Source organism: Lactuca serriola, chromosome 8 (genome assembly GCF_051521515.1).
Source record: "Lactuca serriola cultivar US96UC23 chromosome 8, Lser_US96UC23_V15, whole genome shotgun sequence".
NCBI classification, from domain to species: domain Eukaryota; kingdom Viridiplantae; phylum Streptophyta; class Magnoliopsida; order Asterales; family Asteraceae; genus Lactuca; species Lactuca serriola.
Window position 1 is genome coordinate 77,483,165 of NC_136415.1, and position 22,132 is coordinate 77,505,296.

The 22,132-nt window shown below is 37.7% G+C and overlaps 1 protein-coding gene across 1 annotated transcript; it reads left to right on the forward strand.

Annotated features, from left to right (window-relative positions):
* Window positions 1-14,205: 14,205 nt before the first annotated feature.
* Window positions 14,206-21,130, forward strand: LOC145067080 (uncharacterized). The gene is made up of 4 exons (XM_079014295.1): window positions 14,206-14,353; window positions 20,053-20,284; window positions 20,401-20,537; window positions 20,904-21,130. The coding sequence occupies exons 1-4, from the start codon at window positions 14,206-14,208 to the stop codon at window positions 21,128-21,130; spliced, it is 744 nt and encodes a 247-aa protein (XP_078870421.1).
* The last annotated feature ends 1,002 nt before the right edge of the window (window positions 21,131-22,132 follow it).

Genomic DNA, 22,132 nt, shown 5'->3' on the forward strand with positions numbered 1-22,132 from the left:
GAAGAGGGATGCCGTAATCCAAGCTATAAAATATTTGAAGGTAGGCGAATGACGATTCACCAATTTCCACCATGAAAAACGAAATAATTTATTAGGTTTTAATTGGATTTGAAATTCCTAGATCTTTTGAGATTCATTGAACTTTCCAATGGCATGTTTCAATCTCGAGTGTGCCCTCTCAAATTTTGTGACTGGGATGCCGAGGATCACAAAACAAGGTGTGAATAACCATGCTAATTCACTTGGTACCCTTAATATTATCACCTAATCAATGTGCCGGTTAACCACACACGCTCCATTGATCTATGACAATCATTAAGTCACCCTTCGTGATCCTTACTAGTCCAAGTTAGTGTGCCGGTTAACCACACACGCTCCACCAACGACTTGGTAAGGTACAAAGTGTGAATTCCATGGGCTAGCACCAAGTTCACATTTTTCCTAAAGTAACTAAGATTGGGAATTAAATAAAACATTTAGTTACTTTATAATAATCATTATACTTTTAATGAGAATTCAAAGTCATTGTCCTAACCGTTCGGCTAACGACCCTCCACCAGTCAAGCAAGTGGTCGGTGAGAGTGGACACCCATTAAGTTGCCATTTTATAGGCAACAACCTTATACCCACCTTGTTCTTATACATATATATATAATAATTAACCATTAATGTTATAAATAGTATAAGTGTTGAATTTTAACTTTTAAAACTCTAGGATGTGGAATTAAAGTTTGTGTGAGACTTTACAAATTCCAAAACTTGAGGGCAAGTTTTGAACAATTCATAAACTTTTGGATATTCATAACTTATGAGTTTTAATTAAGTGTTTAAAACTTTTAATGAAGAGTCTCTTGGAAATCCATAACTTGAGGACAAGTTATAAAGTCCATAAAAGCATTTATTAGAAAAACTCTTCAAAAGTGTAACTTATGACTTCTTAAAAAAACATTTAAAAGAAAAAACTTTTGGAATTCCATAACTTGAGGACAAATTATGAATTCCATTAAAACACATTAAGATCAAGAATTAACTAACAAACAATTTGCAAATAATTCCTATGATCTAACAAAACTCATATGAACATGAACATCCACATCAACAATTTCAAGAATCATATGAACACATATAAACTTGAAATTTTGATTATAACTTTGAAATTGGTCCACCATCTTCATTACCACATCAAAAACAGGTTTTATGAGTCCAAAACAGTTTAAGGTAATGATTCTAGACCAATTCCAGCACCAAAACTCGAAGATATGCTGTCTGGGGGTCCAACTCGTCGAGTACATGAACCAACTCGCCGAGTTGGATGAATTTTGTCTTGGACTCGTCGAGTCCCTTCATGGACTCGGCGAGTCTGCTATGCAGATAGCACATAAACTTCGATTTTCAGCAATTTGCATCAAGTATTCAAGAAAACAAGCCTAGGCTCTGATACCACTGTTGGGTTTTGAGCAATCTAACACTTCCTAAGTGTGCATGCAACCCTAATAAACCTTGGATCTATGTTTTCTTCTAAAATACATGCAAATAATAATTTCCAAGGTTTCTTCCTAACTAGCATAGCATAAGGATTATGAATCATAAAACTACTAGTAGAAATACATACCTTTTGATGGTGGTTGATTGCTTGGAGTTTGAGAGCCTAGCACCAATAGTGTGAATGCCTCAAGTGGAATCACAAATCACCACAAACACTTGGAAAACTTTGAGAGAGTAGTATACTTTCTTACGAAATCGGCCACCACTAAGTCTCACACAACTAGTGTCTCATTTCTTGCATCATATGCTTCTTTATATAGTGTGCATGGTTCGGGTGAAACCCTAATAACCCATGTCTTTTCCTTTCCAAGGATCCATGGGTTAAAAGCTCCATGGACCATCCATGGACTTCCATATTAGCTTAGCCCATTAACAAATGAGTATTAGCCCACACTATATAAAATATAATAGCCCATAATTTAATCAGTCTTCTTTTTAATCTCTAAATTAATTCATAATTAATTTAAGACTAAAACTAATTAAATAACATGACTTCATATTAATATATTATAACTTATAATATATTAATAAATCGTAAGTATACAATTCTCATAAAATTATCCATAAATCGTTTGGGTGAAGTGCAACCCAAATGGACCATGCCGGGTCGGGTCAAGTATGTACCAAATAAGTTATGGACTTAGACACCTTATCCAACAGTCTCATAGATCACATTTTGTGGAAATCACGGGTGTATGCACTACGATCATTCCAAGCCCCTTTCATTTGAAAACTGAAGTACCTGAAACCAAAACTAAAAACCATAAGCACAAAGCTTAGTGAGTTCCCCAAATACTACATACCATACATATCAAACGATCCACACATGCCACATATAACCGTGAGCCATACGTATCAATCATATATCGTAAAAAATAAAGGTACTATGTGCCGCACATAGTCTTGCCATTATGCCACGAGCCACCTCGTGGTCTTTCTTCCAGGCTAGGGGCCACGACCAAGGGTCTTATAGACAAGTGCCAAGAGTCACTTCCTGGTCTTCCATGCAAGCATCACAAACACAACTAGCATACAAACAATACTACTTAACTAATTAATTGTCAGAGTTCAAACTCCAGTCTTGCATACAATGTGCCAGGAGCCGCCTCCTGGTCTTTCATACATAATTTCAAGCGCTAACCCCCAGGTCTTCCTACAATACATAAGCCAAATGGGTCGGCATTGGTGCCTTCCACCCATAAAACAGTGAGGAAACTCACCTCGATTGCTGAAGCTCACTGCACAAAATCCCTAGTTGTTGCCCTAACGATATCCCAGACTAACAATTACCAAAAATACCAATCAATTAGCAACATAATTCCAAACCATGATCCTTAAACCAAACTTAGGGTAAAATGACCATTTTACCCCTGGGCCATCAAGACTCATAACTAGGGCCCAAGCTCAAACCAACAATGCCCAAAACTATAAGATCCATAAACGCCCATTAATGGCCCAATTTTTTAAATTGGGCCCAACCCCATATGGGCCTTACCCAAAATCCCAACAATTCCCGATCCAAAAATAATTCTTCGATGGCCCAAAGGTCCAAGCCCATTGGGCCCACTAAAGTCCAAAACCATTGGGCCTACCAAGGCCCAATACAAAATATTGGCCCAACTAGGCATGCCCAAAAGTCCCAAAACTCTCCAATTCCTCTAACCAAAAAGCCCAACACATGAGTCGAACATAAAACAGAAACCCCAAACATGAAACAAGCCCGAAGGCCCACAGAGCCACGAACGTTGGGAGTACTCGAGGAAACTGCATCGCGACCAAAGAGGAGGTATATTGGGCGTACCTCTAGTTACGCAAGGCGTAACCACAGATTCTCCAAACTCAGATTTCGACTTAACCCAATCCATACTTTGCATCCAAACTTCTGGAAACCTCCAAATGAAACTCTTAATACATAAAGTCGGCACCTTTATGCATTTTCATAGCTCAAAGGGACCCGATGACCAACTTAACCCAATAATACCCATATTAATCCATCTACAACATGCATGGGCCATATCTAACCTTAAAGATGGCAACTTTATGGACGTAAAACCTCAAAAATGCTAAGAGTAGCAACTCAAAGCTCCTAGAGTGGTGTCCAACCACTAGATCTCACTTAAGAGGTCAAAATGGGCCCAAAGACCATATAATCATATATCTCAACTTCTAATGATAAAGTTAAGAGCTTTTTACCTTCAATGATCAAAAAATGTAGCAAAGGGTTCAGATCCACTAGCCTTTCCTTGAACCACCACCTTGCACCAAGCCACCACTTCTTGAAATACACTAAAATCCACCAACAATGCATATACAAGGCACACAACCCTCTTAGATGAAGCTATGACTCGAGATTTAGGGTTTAAGACATTGGAGGATGAAAGAGAGGCGTACACCCTGGACTTAAGGTGCTTAAATAGTGAGCCAACCTTTAAAATTAGGGTTTTGGGGATCCTGAACGTATGTTGGGTGTACGTCTCGCAAACTCACGTTTCACTTATTTAGCACTATGTTGGGCGTACCCCAGCTTATACTGGGCGTACTCACACACATGCCACCTTGCATGCATGGGACTGCCTTACCAATTATTTCCATTAGGGACCAAATTTGTCAATAACTTCAAAATACCAAAACTCCCCAATCCTAGGCCTATTTCCAACGAAACGTATATCCACAAAAAGGTGGCGAGAAGCCCTACACTCCTAACTGTTGGATTAATGTCTAAGTCCATAACTATATTTGGTATGTACTTGACCCGACCCGGCATGGTCCATTTGGGTTGCACTTCACCGACACAATTTATATGGATAATCTTTTGAGAATAGTATGTTATTGATTAATATTAATATATTATAAGTTCTAATATATTAATATGGAATCATATTATTTAATTAGTATTGATCAAGAATTAATTTATAATTAATTAAGTGATCAAAAGGAACTAATTAAATATGGACTCTTATATATATGGAATGGGCCAAGTTCATTTAGGTTGGGCTAAGCTTTCATGGATAGTCCATGGAGTGTTTAACCCATGGATCCTAGGAAATGAAAGGCCATGGGTATTAGGGTTTAACCCTAATCCTCCACACTATATAAAGATGTCCTTGGTTGGTGAAATTGGCACTAGTGTGGATACACTAAGAGGGCTAGCCGATTTCACTAAGAGAGAACCAAGTATTCATATTCTCTAAAGTCTTCCAAGGTGTCTTGGTGATTTGTGATTCCACTTGAGGCTTCCACACTATTGGGGCTAAGCTCTTAAATCTTGAAGACATCAAGCTACATCAAAAGGTATGTCTTCTAACTAGTACTTTGTAGAGTAAGAACATCATAATATGCTAGTTAGGATTAAAGCCTTGGAAAGTTCTTATTTGCATGTATAATAGAGAAAACATAGATCCAAGGTTTATAGGGTTGCATGTACACCATAGGAGTGTTAGAATGCTCAAGACCCAATAGTGGTATCAGAGCCAGGGGTTGTTTTCTGTTATATTTATGCAAATATATTATTTTCAAAGTTGAAAAAAAAAAATGAAGTTTGTCAAATTTTAAGATAATTACTTGTTCGTGTGAAAAACTAATTATTTGTAAAATTTGAATAATTTGCTTTATGAGTTGAATTAGGTCAAATTTAATAAAAGATAAAATGATATGGTTATTTTATTAGTTTTAAAAGTTTGATCTAAAGAGTTTTATTTTTTGAAACCTCCATAAGTTATGGATATGAAAAGGTTTTAAAAAAATTGATTCAAAGTTTTTATGGAGTTACAAAATTTGGTGTTAATGTTTTAAAGGATTCCATAACTTAAGAATAAGTTATGGATCACCAAAAGTTTTTTGTGTTACCTTGTTTTATGAGTGAATTTAGATTAATGAATAAAATTATGTGATAGTTGGTTTTAATCCAAATTAATCTAAAATAAGTTCATAAAATGTGTTTATGTAACTTATAAGTCACATTTATGAATCTTAAAACTCATAAAAATTGTCATAGGTTACAAAATGAAGAGTCTTTTTCCTCATTAAATTGTTTTATGACTCCATAACTTGTCCTCAAGTTATGGATGACCAAGAGTCTCTTCATTAAATAATAAATTAAAAAAAAAAGTGTAACCTTAATTAATTCCATAACTTATAAAATAAAGAAAAGTTAATTCTTTTATTAGTTTAAAGTCTTCCATAACTTGTCCTCAAGTTATGGAACTTGAAGAGTTTTTGGATTAAAACTACTTTAAACACATAAGTTATGGAATTAATTAGTTTTGAATAGTTTCAAAACTTGTCCATGAAATTACACTTTGCACTTTGTTTAAGTCGGTTAGTGGAGCGTGTGTGGTTAACCGGCACATCGATTGAGGGGTAAACACTTAAGGGTACCAAGTAATTTGCATGGTTACTTCACACCTTGTTTTGTGATCCTCGGCATCCCAGTCACAAAACCTGAAGTGCACACTCGAGATTGAAACATGCCATTGAACAGTTCAATGAATCTCAATAGATCTAGGAGTTTCAAAACCAATTAAAACCTAATAATACATTTCGTTTATCTTGGTGGAAATTGGTGAATCGTCATTCACCTACCTTCAAATATTTTATAGCTTGGATTACGGCATCCCTCTTCTAAGTTATAAAATAGTTTGTTGGGTCCTAGCCTTAATATTTCATATTGGGTGTTATATTAAGGACTTAAGATCAACTATCTTGAATATCTCCCAAAAGATGTCTGGTTTAGACATTTATGATCTTCCTAAATCTCTTGAAACAAGCTTTCCTAAATGAAGATGATGTCCCATGGAAATCATACTTCTTTCACCTCCTCCAATTATTCTCCCTAACCCACAAGTTCAAGGTCACTCAATCCCTATTGGCAAGGCAAGGTCTAGGTGTGATCACATCTTGGAGATGTAGTCACATATTGACAAGCCGGGAGAGTTGGGTGTCAAAGTATTGAGAAAGTTGGTGGTTCAATCACTTTCTAAGTCACATAGTGAGTTCCTTTGGGACGCCTATGAAACAGACTATGACAAGACCCTTAATGATCTTATCTATTTGTTAAGATCAACTTCCTTAAAACTTGATGGACATTGACAATAGTGACACAGGAAATCCAGAAAAGCATTCTCTTCCCAATGGTAAAGGGATCGGCCATAGTCAACTCGGTTGACCAAATGGTAAAGAGAAAAGCTAAGTTTGTGATAGTCCCTTGTACCATTATCAAAGGGTCCATATGTTTATATTGCCAAAGGAAGGGGCATTGGTTGCGAAGCTGCCAAATTTACCTAAGGATGTTAAAGTCAATAAGTTTGACTCTACTTCAGGTAAATTCCACTATCTAACTCTGCTAAGTTTCTATTCTGAGATTCCTGATACATGATGTGACTGGGTCACATGGTGATGTTTTAAGAATCAAAGAAAAGTGAAGAAACTTAAGGAAAGAATATGTTGAATCTGATGGCGTAGATGGATTTCTATCGCATAGTTTGAAGATCGGATTCTTGAGCTACTTCTTAGGAGTTATGAGATATTGCTTAGGAATAGATAACAACAAGTTTTCATATGGATTGTAAGGACAAGTTCTTCCGTAAAGTTTTTAAAATAAAAGGAAAATTTTTGATTTTATTTATTTTAAAATATCCTTACAATGGCATCTGTGGAAATTTTTGTTGCTTATAAGATTCCATTAATAGCAAGAGTGGAAGTATGAAATTGATTCTTTCATTTGTGGTAATGTCTAAATTTACCAAATAAGGAAAGATTCTCATCACCCAAGTTTCAATTGGACCGGAACTTGGAATCATGCAAGTTGTATAGCATGATGAATGAGAACTTTCAAGTATTGGAAAATTAAGACTAATTACTTGTTCACATGGATGTGTGAGTCAAGTGAAGGACTAAGGGATCGAGTACACAGTCTTGTGCACTGATTAAGTCCACCACAAAAGATCGATAAGATTATTCGTCATAATTTACTATAGCTCAGTAAATATGGTTATACTTACAAGCTTAAGTGTAATTCTGAGACATTGGACAAGGTTCCAATGTATGGCAGAGCGAATAAGAAGAATCAAATTAGGTAGAAGGATAAAAGTTTCTCAAATCTGAAAAGATGGGAGAGAGTACTTTCGTATCAGTTTTGTGATCATCTTAATGATTTAGAGACAATTCATTCTCTAAGAGCCTTCTTATAGCTAAGAAGAGGAACTTGAATTGTTGAAGTGGTTAAATCAAGAAGATGATTCATACTTCGTTCCAAAAACAATTCTTAGAGTTATACTCTAAGATTGTAACTTGAGTGACATGTCTTAAAGAAGGTTTAAAACTCTTGTACATTTGAAATTGGTAAGTTGTGATGTTTTGGATAAAACAAAGACCAACTAAGGCCAATTGTGTGAAGTGTTTGTCTTGATTAGAATCCGCACTATCTCTTGGATGTTTGACAAGGGCGTCTTATATGTCAAGAGGACAGTGGGAGTCTTAAAGGTCTTGAGAGTCTCAAGAACTAATCAAGAATAAACCTGAAGTTCTTCACTAGCACACGACTTGAGGTTTATAACCTATCGTGTTGACATATTCTGTGCCCATTCCAGTTAAAGTTGGCTTTGCATATGAGTTCTTAGAGTTCTCAATTTGTTGCACAACTACTTGGAAGCAATGGCAGGCCGTTGAGCTACCAGGTGGGAAGAAATTAAGATTGAGTTCAGTCCATATGAGTTTGTGTTTGTCATTATCCTTGTCTTGTGTCTATGGTTTTGACAATTCACATGGATAGGAACTCATACACCATAAAAATCTAAGTTTCATAACGTTTCTCTCCGATTCATGAAAATGATGGTGAGGAAACACTTTCACTAAGTATATTTTAGCTAGATAGCAATTGCGATATTTGCATTCTCAAAGTCGTTAGTGGAGCGTGTGTGGTTAACCGGCACACTAACCTGGACTTGTGAGAAGTGGCAAAAAGGTCTAACCATTATGATTACGGCATCCCTCTTCATAATTGTTTAGACACACAAGTGTGCTATCTAAGGGAATGTGTATGATTTTGATAAAGTTTTATCAATCTAGTATCAGAGATCTAAACTTTGGTAAGAAAGTCAGCTGATTTCTGAGTACATGTCAAAGCTAGTGGGAGCATAAGTGTTATGCTAATAATCATCATGTTAGTGGGAGCATGATAATTATGATAAGTATTGCAAGTTAGCAATGTTAATTATAGAAAAAAAAGTTTCAATTGGGAAAGAGTTGTTTTGCTATAATTAAGGGAGAGGAAATTATACTTCATCTCAAATCTATAAGCTTAGATCGTGAGGTTTTAATCATTTAGTCAAGGATATATATATATATATATATATATATATATATATATATATATATATATATATATGAATATATGAATTTCATGTTGGAATGGCTCAACATAAGGAAATTTTGTATATGAGTCCATTATTTGCGTTCTAAAATTCGATTATGATTACGGCATCCCTTTTCATAGTCTGAATTATGAGAACTTGGCAAATTGAAATGGAAATGTTATAGCAAAAGACTGGTTTAGTCTTTATGTGAGACATCATGAATCGATTCTCATATGCTTCAGATATAGGATCGATTACATGTGCTATATTCATCCTTTCTAAAATTTTCCAAATGTCTGGGGCATTAAGAAGGGAAAAGATTTAGAACTGGATATGACTAAAAGGATTAAACAATTTTCGAGGACAATCTAAGGTTTACCAAAGATTGGTTGCTCAATGACAGTTGGAAGTATAGTGATAATTCTGGAAGGACCATATTGACATAATCTGTAAGGAGGCAACTCTTGGTCAGAAGTGATAGTCAAAATGGAATCTGGAAATGTTTCAAAGTTAGAATTTTCAATCTGTGTAAGATTAAGGAAACTTAATGCAAGAAGGATGTTTCCAAGGAGCTGATCTCCTTTGGAATACTCTGTAATGATTGTTGTCAAGTCTTTCTGACTTTGTGCATAATCATTACTAGGGGATCAATGCATATAAGTTTAGAATCTAACAGATTTCAGTAAATGGCATGAATTTGGAATTCTTGTATTTGCAGTAAGGATTTGGGAGTGTGAAAAGAGAATCATTGAAGTTATGTTCAATTGATCTAGTTCACAAAGTAAAGATCATAGAAAAACATAGTATGCATACTTGGTGTATGGCATGACTAGTGTTTAGAAAACATAGTGTACATGCTTGGAGCATGGGACAACTATTGTTTTAAATTCAAGAATAAAGTTGATAGCTGAAATAGTATACAATGAATAATGTGTAATCATATGGTGATAAATAAAAGGTGTTTTATTTATGTTCATAGAGTTTGATACCATATTGGATTCAATTATTATTGTGTTTCACTTTGCATGTTTTGACTTCCCGAATAAACTAGGTTATTCTTCCGGAATGACTAAGTTATTCAAACCATCCACAGTCGGTCATATGTAGGAAGTAGATATGAATTAAGACTGTCATGGGTTGGCTTGTAGAGGTCTAAGGTGTTGGACAAAGGGCTACAACACTCATGAGTGCTCATAAGTTCTGAGTATTGGATTCAACCCGCGCTCATTGGAATCACTTCATGGATTTTATCACGAGTGATCATGAGACGATAATATCTTATATTCTTCAAACCTAGAGATATGAGTTGTTACTATGAGTTGGTTGTACATTGATTGCACGAAAACGCATTTGGTAACTCGGTGCTATAAAACGTGCCTTTGTGTATGATTCAACAAGTAGTAGAACAAGCCGTATGAGTCGAAGTTTATCCATTCCTTTTACCTTCGGGATAAAAGCGATATCTGTGGGCCCCTCGATGATTTGATGATGACAAATGGAAGTGCTCGGCCGGGCCAGGACTGATTTGATTTGTTCAATCAGTCAGTCGTCATAAATCGGAAATCGGGAAACAACAAATGGACAGAGAGAATGATTATAATCCATGTCTCAGTCCATATGATATCTAGAATGGAGGAATATATGATCCCTTATCTAATGGACAAGTTCGTTGACAAGATCAGAGTTCGACAGCGGCTTTAAGAGCTACGATTGCCAGTTAGGTTTGAAGTCATACGCAATAATAGTTTTAGACTTATCCAACCCCATATGGGCCTTACCCAAAATCCCAACAATTCCCGATCCAAAAATAATTCTTCGATGGCCCAAAAGTCCAAGCCCATTGGGCCCACTAAAGTCCAAAACCATTGGGCCTACCAAGGCCCAATACAAAATCTTGGCCCAACTAGGCATGCCCAAAAGTCCCAAAACTCTCCAATTCCTCTAACCAAAAAGCCCAACACATGAGTCGAACATAAAACAGAAACCCCAAACATGAAACAAGCCCGAAGGCCCACAGAGCCACGAACGTTGGGAGTACTCGAGGAAACTGCATCGCGACCAAAGAGGAGGTATATTGGGCGTACCTCTAGTTACGCAAGGCGTAACCACAGATTCTCCAAACTCAGATTTCGACTTAACCCAATCCATACTTTGCATCCAAACTTCTGGAAACCTCCAAATGAAACTCTTAATACATAAAGTCGGCACCTTTATGCATTTTCATAGCTCAAAGGGACCCGATGACCAACTTAACCCAATAATACCCATATTAATCCATCTACAACATGCATGGGCCATATCTAACCTTAAAGATGGCAACTTTATGGACGTAAAACCTCAAAAATGCTAAGAGTAGCAACTCAAAGCTCCTAGAGTGGTGTCCAACCACTAGATCTCACTTAAGAGGTCAAAATGGGCCCAAAGACCATATAATCATATATCTCAACTTCTAATGATAAAGTTAAGAGCTTTTTACCTTCAATGATCAAAAAATGTAGCAAAGGGTTCAGATCCACTAGCCTTTCCTTGAACCACCACCTTGCACCAAGCCACCACTTCTTGAAATACACTAAAATCCACCAACAATGCATATACAAGGCACACAACCCTCTTAGATGAAGCTATGACTCGAGATTTAGGGTTTAAGACATTGGAGGATGAAAGAGAGGCGTACACCCTGGACTTAAGGTGCTTAAATAGTGAGCCAACCTTTAAAATTAGGGTTTTGGGGATCCTGAACGTATGTTGGGTGTACGTCTCGCAAACTCACGTTTCACTTATTTAGCACTATGTTGGGCGTACCCCAGCTTATACTGGGCGTACTCACACACATGCCACCTTGCATGCATGGGACTGCCTTACCAATTATTTCCATTAGGGACCAAATTTGTCAATAACTTCAAAATACCAAAACTCCCCAATCCTAGGCCTATTTCCAACGAAACGTATATCCACAAAAAGGTGGCGAGAAGCCCTACACTCCTAACTGTTGGATTAATGTCTAAGTCCATAACTATATTTGGTATGTACTTGACCCGACCCGGCATGGTCCATTTGGGTTGCACTTCACCGACATAATTTATATGGATAATCTTTTGAGAATAGTATGTTATTGATTAATATTAATATATTATAAGTTCTAATATATTAATATGGAATCATATTATTTAATTAGTATTGATCAAGAATTAATTTATAATTAATTAAGTGATCAAAAGGAACTAATTAAATATGGACTCTTATATATATGGAATGGGCCAAGTTCATTTAGGTTGGGCTAAGCTTTCATGGATAGTCCATGGAGTGTTTAACCCATGGATCCTAGGAAATGAAAGGCCATGGGTATTAGGGTTTAACCCTAATCCTCCACACTATATAAAGATGTACTTGGTTGGTGAAATTGGCACTAGTGTGGATACACTAAGAGGGCTAGCCGATTTCACTAAGAGAGAACCAAGTATTCATATTCTCTAAAGTCTTCCAAGGTGTCTTGGTGATTTGTGATTCCACTTGAGGCTTCCACACTATTGGGGCTAAGCTCTTAAATCTTGAAGACATCAAGCTACATCAAAAGGTATGTCCTCTAACTAGTACTTTGTAGAGTAAGAACATCATAATATGCTAGTTAGGATTAAAGCCTTGGAAAGTTCTTATTTGCATGTATAATAGAGAAAACATAGATCCAAGGTTTATAGGGTTGCATGTACACCATAGGAGTGTTAGAATGCTCAATACCCAACACTAACAACACACCCAAGCCTTAAAACCTCCCGAACAACACCCTAAATTCATAAAATACCGAGATATCAAATTACAATTATACCCTTGGCTTTCGAAGACACTATCGAATGTGTGGATCACTTATACCATGACACCCACATCAAAAATGGGCCAAATACTTCCTTTCCCGAAGCCCTAAACCTTGCAACAATTAATGACTGGGTCGCAGCCCCAAACAACGGAGCAAATCTGAAATCGAGTGTTATATTGACATTGGTAAGAGCCTTTCAGAAGCTGAGGGCAGGGTGAGGTCGGGAACCTAGGAGAGCCTAGGAAATTCTTCAGTGGGTTTTGTTGCGTGGTTTAGCGATGAAAAGGTGCATCAGTTTGAGAGGGTGACTTAGAGGATTCGGGATGATTTTTGAGGAAAGTATAGATACGTGTGGAAGGTAGTATTGGGCCCATACTATTGAAAGCACGGGATCCATATTCAAATCGGGGAGTGTCTTAGAGAATCTAGAAAGCTTGAGGGATGAGGATTCGTAGGTATGTTCTGATCATTTTTATGTTGTATTTCATTTTGGTGATGAGCACTCAGGGAGGAGGATCAGGTTCTGGTTCTGGCTTAGGTGCAGGTGCAGGCACTGATCCGATTAGAGAGCAGATACGGGAGTTCATCTCGTCGGAGATTACCCGCGGTATTTTGGAGCAGAATCATGTGATCTTTGGTACAGTTAAGGAGGGGATTTTGGAGATTTTGGATGAGCACTTAAACGCGTTCTGTGCCAAGGTTATGGCTATCGTTGGAGCTTGAACTCTATCTTTTCGTGAGTTCCGTGCGTGTGGAGCTCCCGTATTCCATGGGGAGAAGGACCCCATTGCCAGTAGGAGATGGTTAGTAGATATGGCTAACACGTTCATGACGAATTTCTGCCCCGAGGAGTCGAAGGTTAGATTTGCTTCCTGCCTTTTGAAGGACAAGGTGCGGGATTGGTGGGAGGAGGTAGGACGTGAGGTGGATGATGATGTTGTTTATGAAATGATGTGGGATAATTTTTCAACTAGGTTTCGAGCTGAGTTTGCACCGGTGATTGAGGTGCAGAAGTTGGTGCGAGAGTTTCAGGATCTCCGCCAGACTATTGAGACTGTGGCAGAGATCAATGCCAAGTTCTGGGAGAGGGCTTTATTGGTTCCGTAGTATTCAGCAGATGATGAAATAAAGAAGGTAAGGTATCATGATCTGCTGAGGGATGACATTAGGGAGTTTGTGAGTATATCGGGGTGCAAGACCCTGAGTGGTATGATTTCTAGAGCCCGAGAGCAGGAGATTGATTTGGAGCACCTGGGGAAGAGGAGCCAGATCTGGTGCAACTATTGGAGGGTCCTGGGAAGAGACCCGAGACTTCAGATCAGCGATCGAGGGGCCACCAGGGCTGGGGTCAGTGCAGCATGTGCAGGAAACTACACGATGGTGTTTATCGCTCTAGGGGTTTAGGTTGGTCATGTCAGCAGGGATTGTCCTCAGGGGGCAAGCCCGTTATGTTTTCACTATAACCAAGTGGGTCACAAGAAGTTCGACTGCCCGATGATGAGGGGAGGAGCAGTGAGTGCACCTGTTCCGGTTACTTTAAGGATCACTGATGGTCGTGAGGTAAAGACAGGAGCCCCAAAAGAGAGGATTCGGGAATTACAGAGTCAGATAGGGGAGGACAGGACTCCATCAGGTGATCTTGTAGGTATGTTATCTTTTGCCTTATCTTTGGTTGTTATCAGTATTTATGTTGCTTGGAATTTTGTATCAGTTTGGGTAAGCGTTATCTTGGGTTTAATCCTCTGTTATTTTATGAGTTGTATCATCAAGAATTGTTATATGCCATGAATCATTAGTGGTTCATTAAGGGGGTTGTATCTTGTTGTGTGAATTTCAATGTGTTCGGTAGTTGTTTCGGTTCTCTGTCGGGATCAGTTCAAGGGTATCATTTGGAAGGTCTATGGTCAAGGTCAGCGGTTTGGTATTTCAGTAAAATCAGGGTTCAATGGTTTTAACATTTGATCTGTGGGGTTGGCAGTCATCTGTGGAAGAACATTTAGGGTTGTCGGATATGCTGAGATTTTAGGGAGCGTTCATCTGGTCTTCAAGTGTTGTGCGGTCTTTGGGTTTGACTAGTAATGGAACACTAGTATTTGGTAACCACAGGTTGTCAGTGGTTCAATCATAAGGGGTAAGATGGATTGAGAATCCCTCAACTTTGTGTGTTAGGAGAGCTTCGACGAATTCAAGTAAGGGAGAATTTTTCTGATTTCTGGAAGCCGAATCAGGCGTGAGACTTGGATGAGTTTCACATTTTTGTTGGGAGTTCGGGAAATTTCCAACAGTTGGTTTGTGCCATCTTAGTGATGGATAGCAAGTTTTGATGGACCCAGGTTGGGGTTCCAAGCATGACCCGGTCTCAGTTTGGGTGCATAGTCTGGTGCATGTTCGACGCAGGATGAGTATGGATGGATTGTTCGATGAGTGGTAAGACCATGGGCGGTGTCCATGGATAGATAGGAGTGTTGTAAGATTGCGTGGTGGCCTGTAGCATTCACTAGGTTGGCCGTTAGTGCATGAGTCTTGTAAGACTATAGGGTGGCCTGTAGCATTCACCGATCCTTGTGTAGTAGTAAGGATATGGCAAATCCATGATTGGTCATGGATTTCTTCAGATGGATTGGACTAGCATGGGTCAGTTCGTAAGACTGTGGGAAGGCTACAACATGCATAGACTACAGTTGGAAGTCTATGCATTCACTTCAGGAAGTGGTAGGTCGTTGGAAGTCGGTTATGATATAAGACTACAATTGGTCATGTAGCATTCACTTTTAGCATTGGAGTTGGTGGCGTCTGGTTTGTCGGGCGGTTAAGATCGGTTGGAGCCATAAGTGGCGAGATAGCTTGGGCAGTTATTTCCAAATAAGGCTTTCATTCAAAAGTCAAGTGGGGCAACTGTGTGTCTTTTGACTTAGCAACCGAGCAGGAATCCGGTGTTTTAGTTAGTTGGCAGGCAAGTTGGGGCCAAGGTGGTCTCGGCTGCTTTTGGAAAGCAGCTAGGGGCATAGAGATAAGTCATGGTAGTGTTGTGATTTGGGAATCGTGTGTGGAGTCGCTTGTTATTTGGAAAATATGATGAGTTGCTTGCACCTTGGATTGGATAATCTTAGAGTAAATGGTTTGACCCTGTTGCACAGCTCTCGTCTGAGTCTAATCGTTACACGGACGAGTTCTCTACTCGAAGGATTATCTGAGCCTTATGTCAAGTATAAGTATTCTACAGCAATAATGGTCAATAAGTTTGTTACCATTAGAAGCATCAAGTAAATCAAGGGTTGAAGCATTATGTTTAAATATGGACTTCAAGGAGGTTTTGGCCTGGTAATGGTGCAATATGGGTGGTCTGTCAGGGAGTCAGACCAATTTGAGATTTCAGGTTTCAGGTAAAGTAGGGTTGGTTTTCTGCATGGGATTATGGATTTATCTTCTTCGGGTTGGAAATTTCTGCTTGGGTTGGGTTTGGTTGCCTTGGGAAGGTCGTTGTATGCTCAAAGTTGTGGTTGTGTCCTTCGGGTTGTCGGGGATGCCGGGGATGTTAAGGAATGATTTCAAGGAAAAAATCGAATTTAAGTGGGGGAGAGTTGTAACACTCAGTATCTAATCGCTTCATTATTCTGGTTTGTGGCCCTATCGTTAGTCATCATAAGGCTTAGGGCCTTGGGGAAGAATGGATTTGGCCCTTTTTAGATGTGGGTATTATAGATTAGATGATCCAAGAGTTCGATAGTGTTTTAGAGCCCAAGGGTATAATCGTAATTTGATAATTTGATCATTTATGAATTTTGGGTTCTTGTTTGCGAAGTTTTAAGGTACGAGTGAGTTGATAGAAGTGTAGGAATTCTCGTCACCTTTCTGTGGATATAAAGTTCATTGGAAATGGACTTAGGACGAAAGAGTTAGGGTCGAATGTTTTAGGGTTTTGGAGGTCCATCTAGTACGCAAGGCGTACTAGATATGTACGTAGGGTGTAATGGTTAAGTTGGTTGCAGATGGTCATTAAATACATCGAGCGTACTAAGGCGTATGCGGGGGCGTACTCCCTTCAGCACCAAACCCTAATTTTGGGGTTTTACCCCTATGTCACCATCATTATAACCTTCCTTTGGCTCTTTGATGTCAGCCTCCATCCCCTTTAGTATACATTGAAACCCTAGAGTGCCTTGAGTGAGTTTTGGAGCTTGGAAGAGTGTTTATGGTGGTTTGTGTAAAAGAAGAAGAAAGTTGAAGACTCATTTCTTGGACAGGAGCTTAGAGATCTAGTGTTAGCATCTTCATGTCGTGACTTTGGAGGTATAAAGTCCATATCTTGTATACTCATTGTATGGATCTTCTTTTGGGCTTGTTTATGGTCATTTTAGCCTTTTTTGGTTGGTCCTTGTGAGATAAGGTTGTTCCAGAAGCTTAATCTTGTAGATCTGGATGTTTTAGGTGTCTGAAAGGCATAAAAATGTGATCTTTATGGTTTATTTGGACTCATGCATGTGTTAAGACCCTTTATTAAGCTCTTTTGAGCTCTAGATCCCTATTAAGCCATGAATTCAAGTAAAGTACCCAACTTTATGTGATAAGTCATCCATAGGAATCAGATCTGAGAGTTTGGAGAAAGTGCTTAAGTGCTTAATGGAGAAGAATGGGCTTCAGGGGAGTACGTTAGGTGTACCCATCTGGTACGTTGCGCGTACTAACCCCAAAGGGTGTACGTTGGGCGTACTAGCTGAGTATGTGGGACGTACTCAGCCTGTTTGACTTTTCTTGTTGTGTTGACTTATAATCCATGGATCGTTAACCAGAAGTTTGACCACGGTTGACCATTGGTTATTTTGAGCCTTTTAGGCTATTGGGCCTTCTTGGGTTAGGCCCATAATGGGATTGAGCCCAATTTGGATATTTAGGCTTTGTGGTGTCATTTCAGGGTTTGGGCTTATGGTGCTTGTGGATTAGTCTTTGGATTTTTGGCAAGTAAGGAAAAAGGGTAAAATGGACTTTTACCCTGAAGGTTGGTTATTGGACTAGAATTCTGGTTAGGTCGAGAACCGATTATAGATGAAATATTATTTGATGTTGTCAGTGCGCGGATTCCGGTAGCAACAGCTTGAGTATTCAGTTATCTTGGTTTGAGGTGAGTCTCCTCAATGTACTATGGGTCGAAGGCACCAATGCCGGCCCAGTTGGTTTATGTATTATAGGAAGAACAGGGGTAGCCCTTGGCATTTATATGTAAGACCAGGAGGTGGCTCCTGGCAATCTGTATGCAAGACCAGAGTTTGGACTTTGGCAGTTAATTAGATAAGTAGTTGTAGATTGTATGTTAGTTGTCTTTGTGATGCTTGCATGGAAGACCAGGAGGTGGCTCCTGACACTTTTCTGTAAGCGTCAGGGTTTTGGCCCCTGGTCTGGCAAGGAAAGACCATGATACGACTCGTGAAAAAATGGCAAGACTGGCACATAGCACCTCTTATTACATGTTCGATATGTCTGACTTGTATGTTATGTATGGTATGTGGTATTTGGGAAACTCACTAAGCTTTGTACTTACAGTTGTGGTTTATGGTTTTCAGGTACTTCCGGTTCGAAAGGGAAGGGCCCGACTTGGTCGAAGCGCATACACCTGTGTTTTCCGCAACTCGTGATTTTGGGATTGTACTTTGATAATTGTTTTATTTTAAATGTTTGAATAAAGGATATATGAGTGATTTGATTATATTAAAAATGAAATTTTTACCTTCATAATTTTGGGATGTTACAAAAGGGGTCTTCCACATTGTCACGTATGCCTCTTTTTAGAAAAAAAAAATCAAAACTTCCAAATCCCGAAAACATAGATCGTGTTATATGTGTTGAATTGTCAGACAATGAGCTTGAAACAGAATCGTATCAAATTGTTTGTGACAACATGATACATGGCAATGAATTTCCATTTATGCCATGTATGAAAAAAATTAGGTTCTAAAGGATTTCCAAAAGACTAAACAGATCATACATATATTGACGACGATGGTTATCTGGTTTACAGAAGACACAACAATGGAAACAATGTCGTGAAAAACGGTCTCTTTGGACAACAGGTATAAAAATTCAATTTTTATTCATATGTATATTTAATTCTGTATAAATTTGTTCTTTTATAGGAAATATATGTTATATGTTTTAATACATAATATCGCTAAACAAGTTGCATTAAATATAATGCAACATTGAAGTTTATATAAATTAAGTTTAAGTAACATAAACTATTCATACATCATTTTTATATACATTTATATTATATCATTTAAATACTTTATATAATATAAAAAATTATAATTATTATATATGTTTATTTTTTCCTCTGTTTTAAAATAATATAATTTTAATGTTATTTATGACATGTTTCTTTCCTTTTTTAGATATGTTGTTCTATATAATAAGATACTTTTGAAGCAATACCAAACGCATATGAATCTTAAGTGGTGTAATCAACTTGGATTGATAAAGTATCTTTTTAAGTATATTAACAAAGGACCAGACAAGATCACATCCTCTTTTTATGACATCAAGAATAAAAAAGCTACATAAAGAAAATAATGACCATAATGAAATTGTTGATTTTTACAATTGTCGTTATATTTCTGCTTGTGAGGCTTGTTGGAGACTTTTTGGGTATGATATGCATTATAGAACAACTCCTGTTGAAAGGTTGTCATTTCACCTTGAAGACAAACAACCTATTGTGTTTCAATCATCCCAACATGTTACTAATGTTGTTTCTAAACCCACTATTGTTGCTTCTCAATTTTTGGCTTGGATGGAATGTAACAACTATGGTGAAAAGGCACGAAAGTTATCATACGTTGAATTCCCAAGTCAATATATGTGGAATAAATCAAATAAAGTATGGACAAGAAGAAAAACAAAGACAAAGTCACTTGGTAGAATTAATCACTTGTCTCCCAAGTCTAGTGATGTTTCTTACTTACACATTTTGCTCAACAAAGTAAAAGGTCCTACTTGCTATAAAGATATCAGGATAGTTAACGGGACTGTTTATGAATCTTACATAGATGCTTGTTACGCTCTTGGTCTATTAGAAGATGATAGATAGTACATATCTTCTATACATGAAACACATCATTGGGCCACTACTTCAATATGCAGGTCTCTATTTGTTATGTTTATTACATCGGATAGTCTATCCCGACCTCATCGTGTTTTTAAAGAGACCTATAATTGTCGTTCTGATGATGAACAAGAAATTGGCGTAACATGTACATTTTCAAATAATCTAACCCATTTACACAAAAAAAAAACATTCTAAAATTAATTGATATTAAAAATAAATAATTTCATAATTTTTTGTCTTTTCAGGCTTGAAGCTAAAACCGGAAGCAATTTTCCACCTTACGTTGTCATACATTGAGAAATATTTATTGAGTTGTGGACTGAGTCTGAAGCAAATACCCAATATGTCATTACCTGATCATAAATATATTCAAGATTCTTGCAAAATGTTAATTCAAGATGAGCTTAATTATGATCCGTCCATTCTTGAAGTCGAATATCAACAACTGCATTCCAAATTAAATGTCGAGAAAAAAATGTTTATGATACAATTATCAATGTTGTTAAAAACAAAAAAGATGGTGTCTTTTTCCTATATCGTTATGGAGGAACAATAAAAACATTTTTTTGGAAGACATTGTCTGTTGCTATTAGATCTAAAGGTGAAATTGTTATCAACGTTGCTTCAAGCGGAATTGCAGTACGCTTGCTCTTTGGTGGTGGGAAAGGGCATTCAAGATTTCATATACCAATCAACTTAAATGAGAATTTGTTTTGTTCTATTACGCCAGGTAACAGTGTAGCTGAACTGTTGAATAAAGCTAGACTTATCATATAGGATAAAGCCTCGATAATGCACCATCATTGTTTCGAAGCAGTTGATAGGACACTTAGAGACGTTATCCTTTCATCGGACAAGAATAAACTATTTGGAAGCAAGACCATTGTATTTGGAGGTGACTTTCGACAGGTTCTTCCAGTAATACAAAGAGGAAATCATTCAGATATTGTCCAGGCATCATTGCATTCATCAAGATTATGACGTGAATGTACACTTTTACATTTGAATGTAAACATGAGGCTTCAGGTCGGCTGTCCAAACAATGATTTCGAAGAGACAAAATCATTTGTTGAATGAATTCTTAAAATTGGTGAAGGTATTATTGGTGGCCCTAATGATGATGAAGTTGAAGTTAAATTTCGAGAATATGTTATCATTCCCTTTACGGGTGACCATATTCATTCAATTGTATCCACCATTTATTCATCCTTTCAGAACCATCTTGTTGATCCTTCATATTTTCAAGATAAAGCTATTTTGGTCCCTACAAATGAAGAAGTCGATACTATCAACGACTACATGTTAGAATTGATGAAAAGATGAAGGGAAAACGTATCTGAGTTCAGATTCTTTATGTGAGACTAAGGCATAAGATTCATTTGAGGAATCGGTATACTCTCCAGATGTGTTGAATGGTTTTAAGGCTTCCGGAACTCCCAACCATAAACTTATACTAAAAAAAGGTGTTTCGTTCATGTTACTTATTAATATTAACCAAACTAAAGGAGTATGCGATGGTACTAGATTATAGATCGTAAGGCTTGGAAGACACGTCATTGAAGACCAAATCATATATGGCATATTTTTCAATGAGACTATTTATATATCTCACATGAAGTTAACCTCGTCTAATAAAAAAATTTCATTCCGTTTTTAGCGGAGGCAATTCCCCATAGTTGTTTGTTTCGCTATGACCATTAACAAAAGTCAAGGTCATTATCAAATCTTGGATTATACTTAGGGTGCAAACGAGCCAAGATACTCGCGAGCTACTCGATATCAGATCGTTAAAAGCTCGACTCGAAATCGATTTTAAACTAGCCCGAGCTGAGCTCGAGCTTAATATTAAGCTCGTTTATTAAACGAGTTCGAGCTCAAGCCTATGTCATTAAGCTTAATTAGGCTCGCGAGCCTAAACGAGCCTTTATATAATATCATTTAATATTATTTAAATATATTAAAATAAAAACATATTAGGGGAATTATGGATTTAGGGTATTAGTAAACGAGCTTCTTAATGAGCTCGAGCCGAGCTTAAGCTTATTTAGACACATCAGATAAAAAACGAGTCGAGCCTGAGCCTGAGCCAAGCTTGTATAATTCTTTACGAGCTCGAGCCGAGCTTAGTACAAGGAAGCTCTAATCGAGCCGAGCTCAAGCTCGAGCCTTATATAACTTAAACGAGTCTGAGCCGAGCCTGGCCAGGCTCGGGCTCGGCTCGGCTCGTTTGCATTGCATAGACTCGTTTTTACTCATGGTTAGTTATATGTAGTTGTTTCCTATATCACAATTAAAAAAGGGTTGAAGGTACTCATATGTGATGCG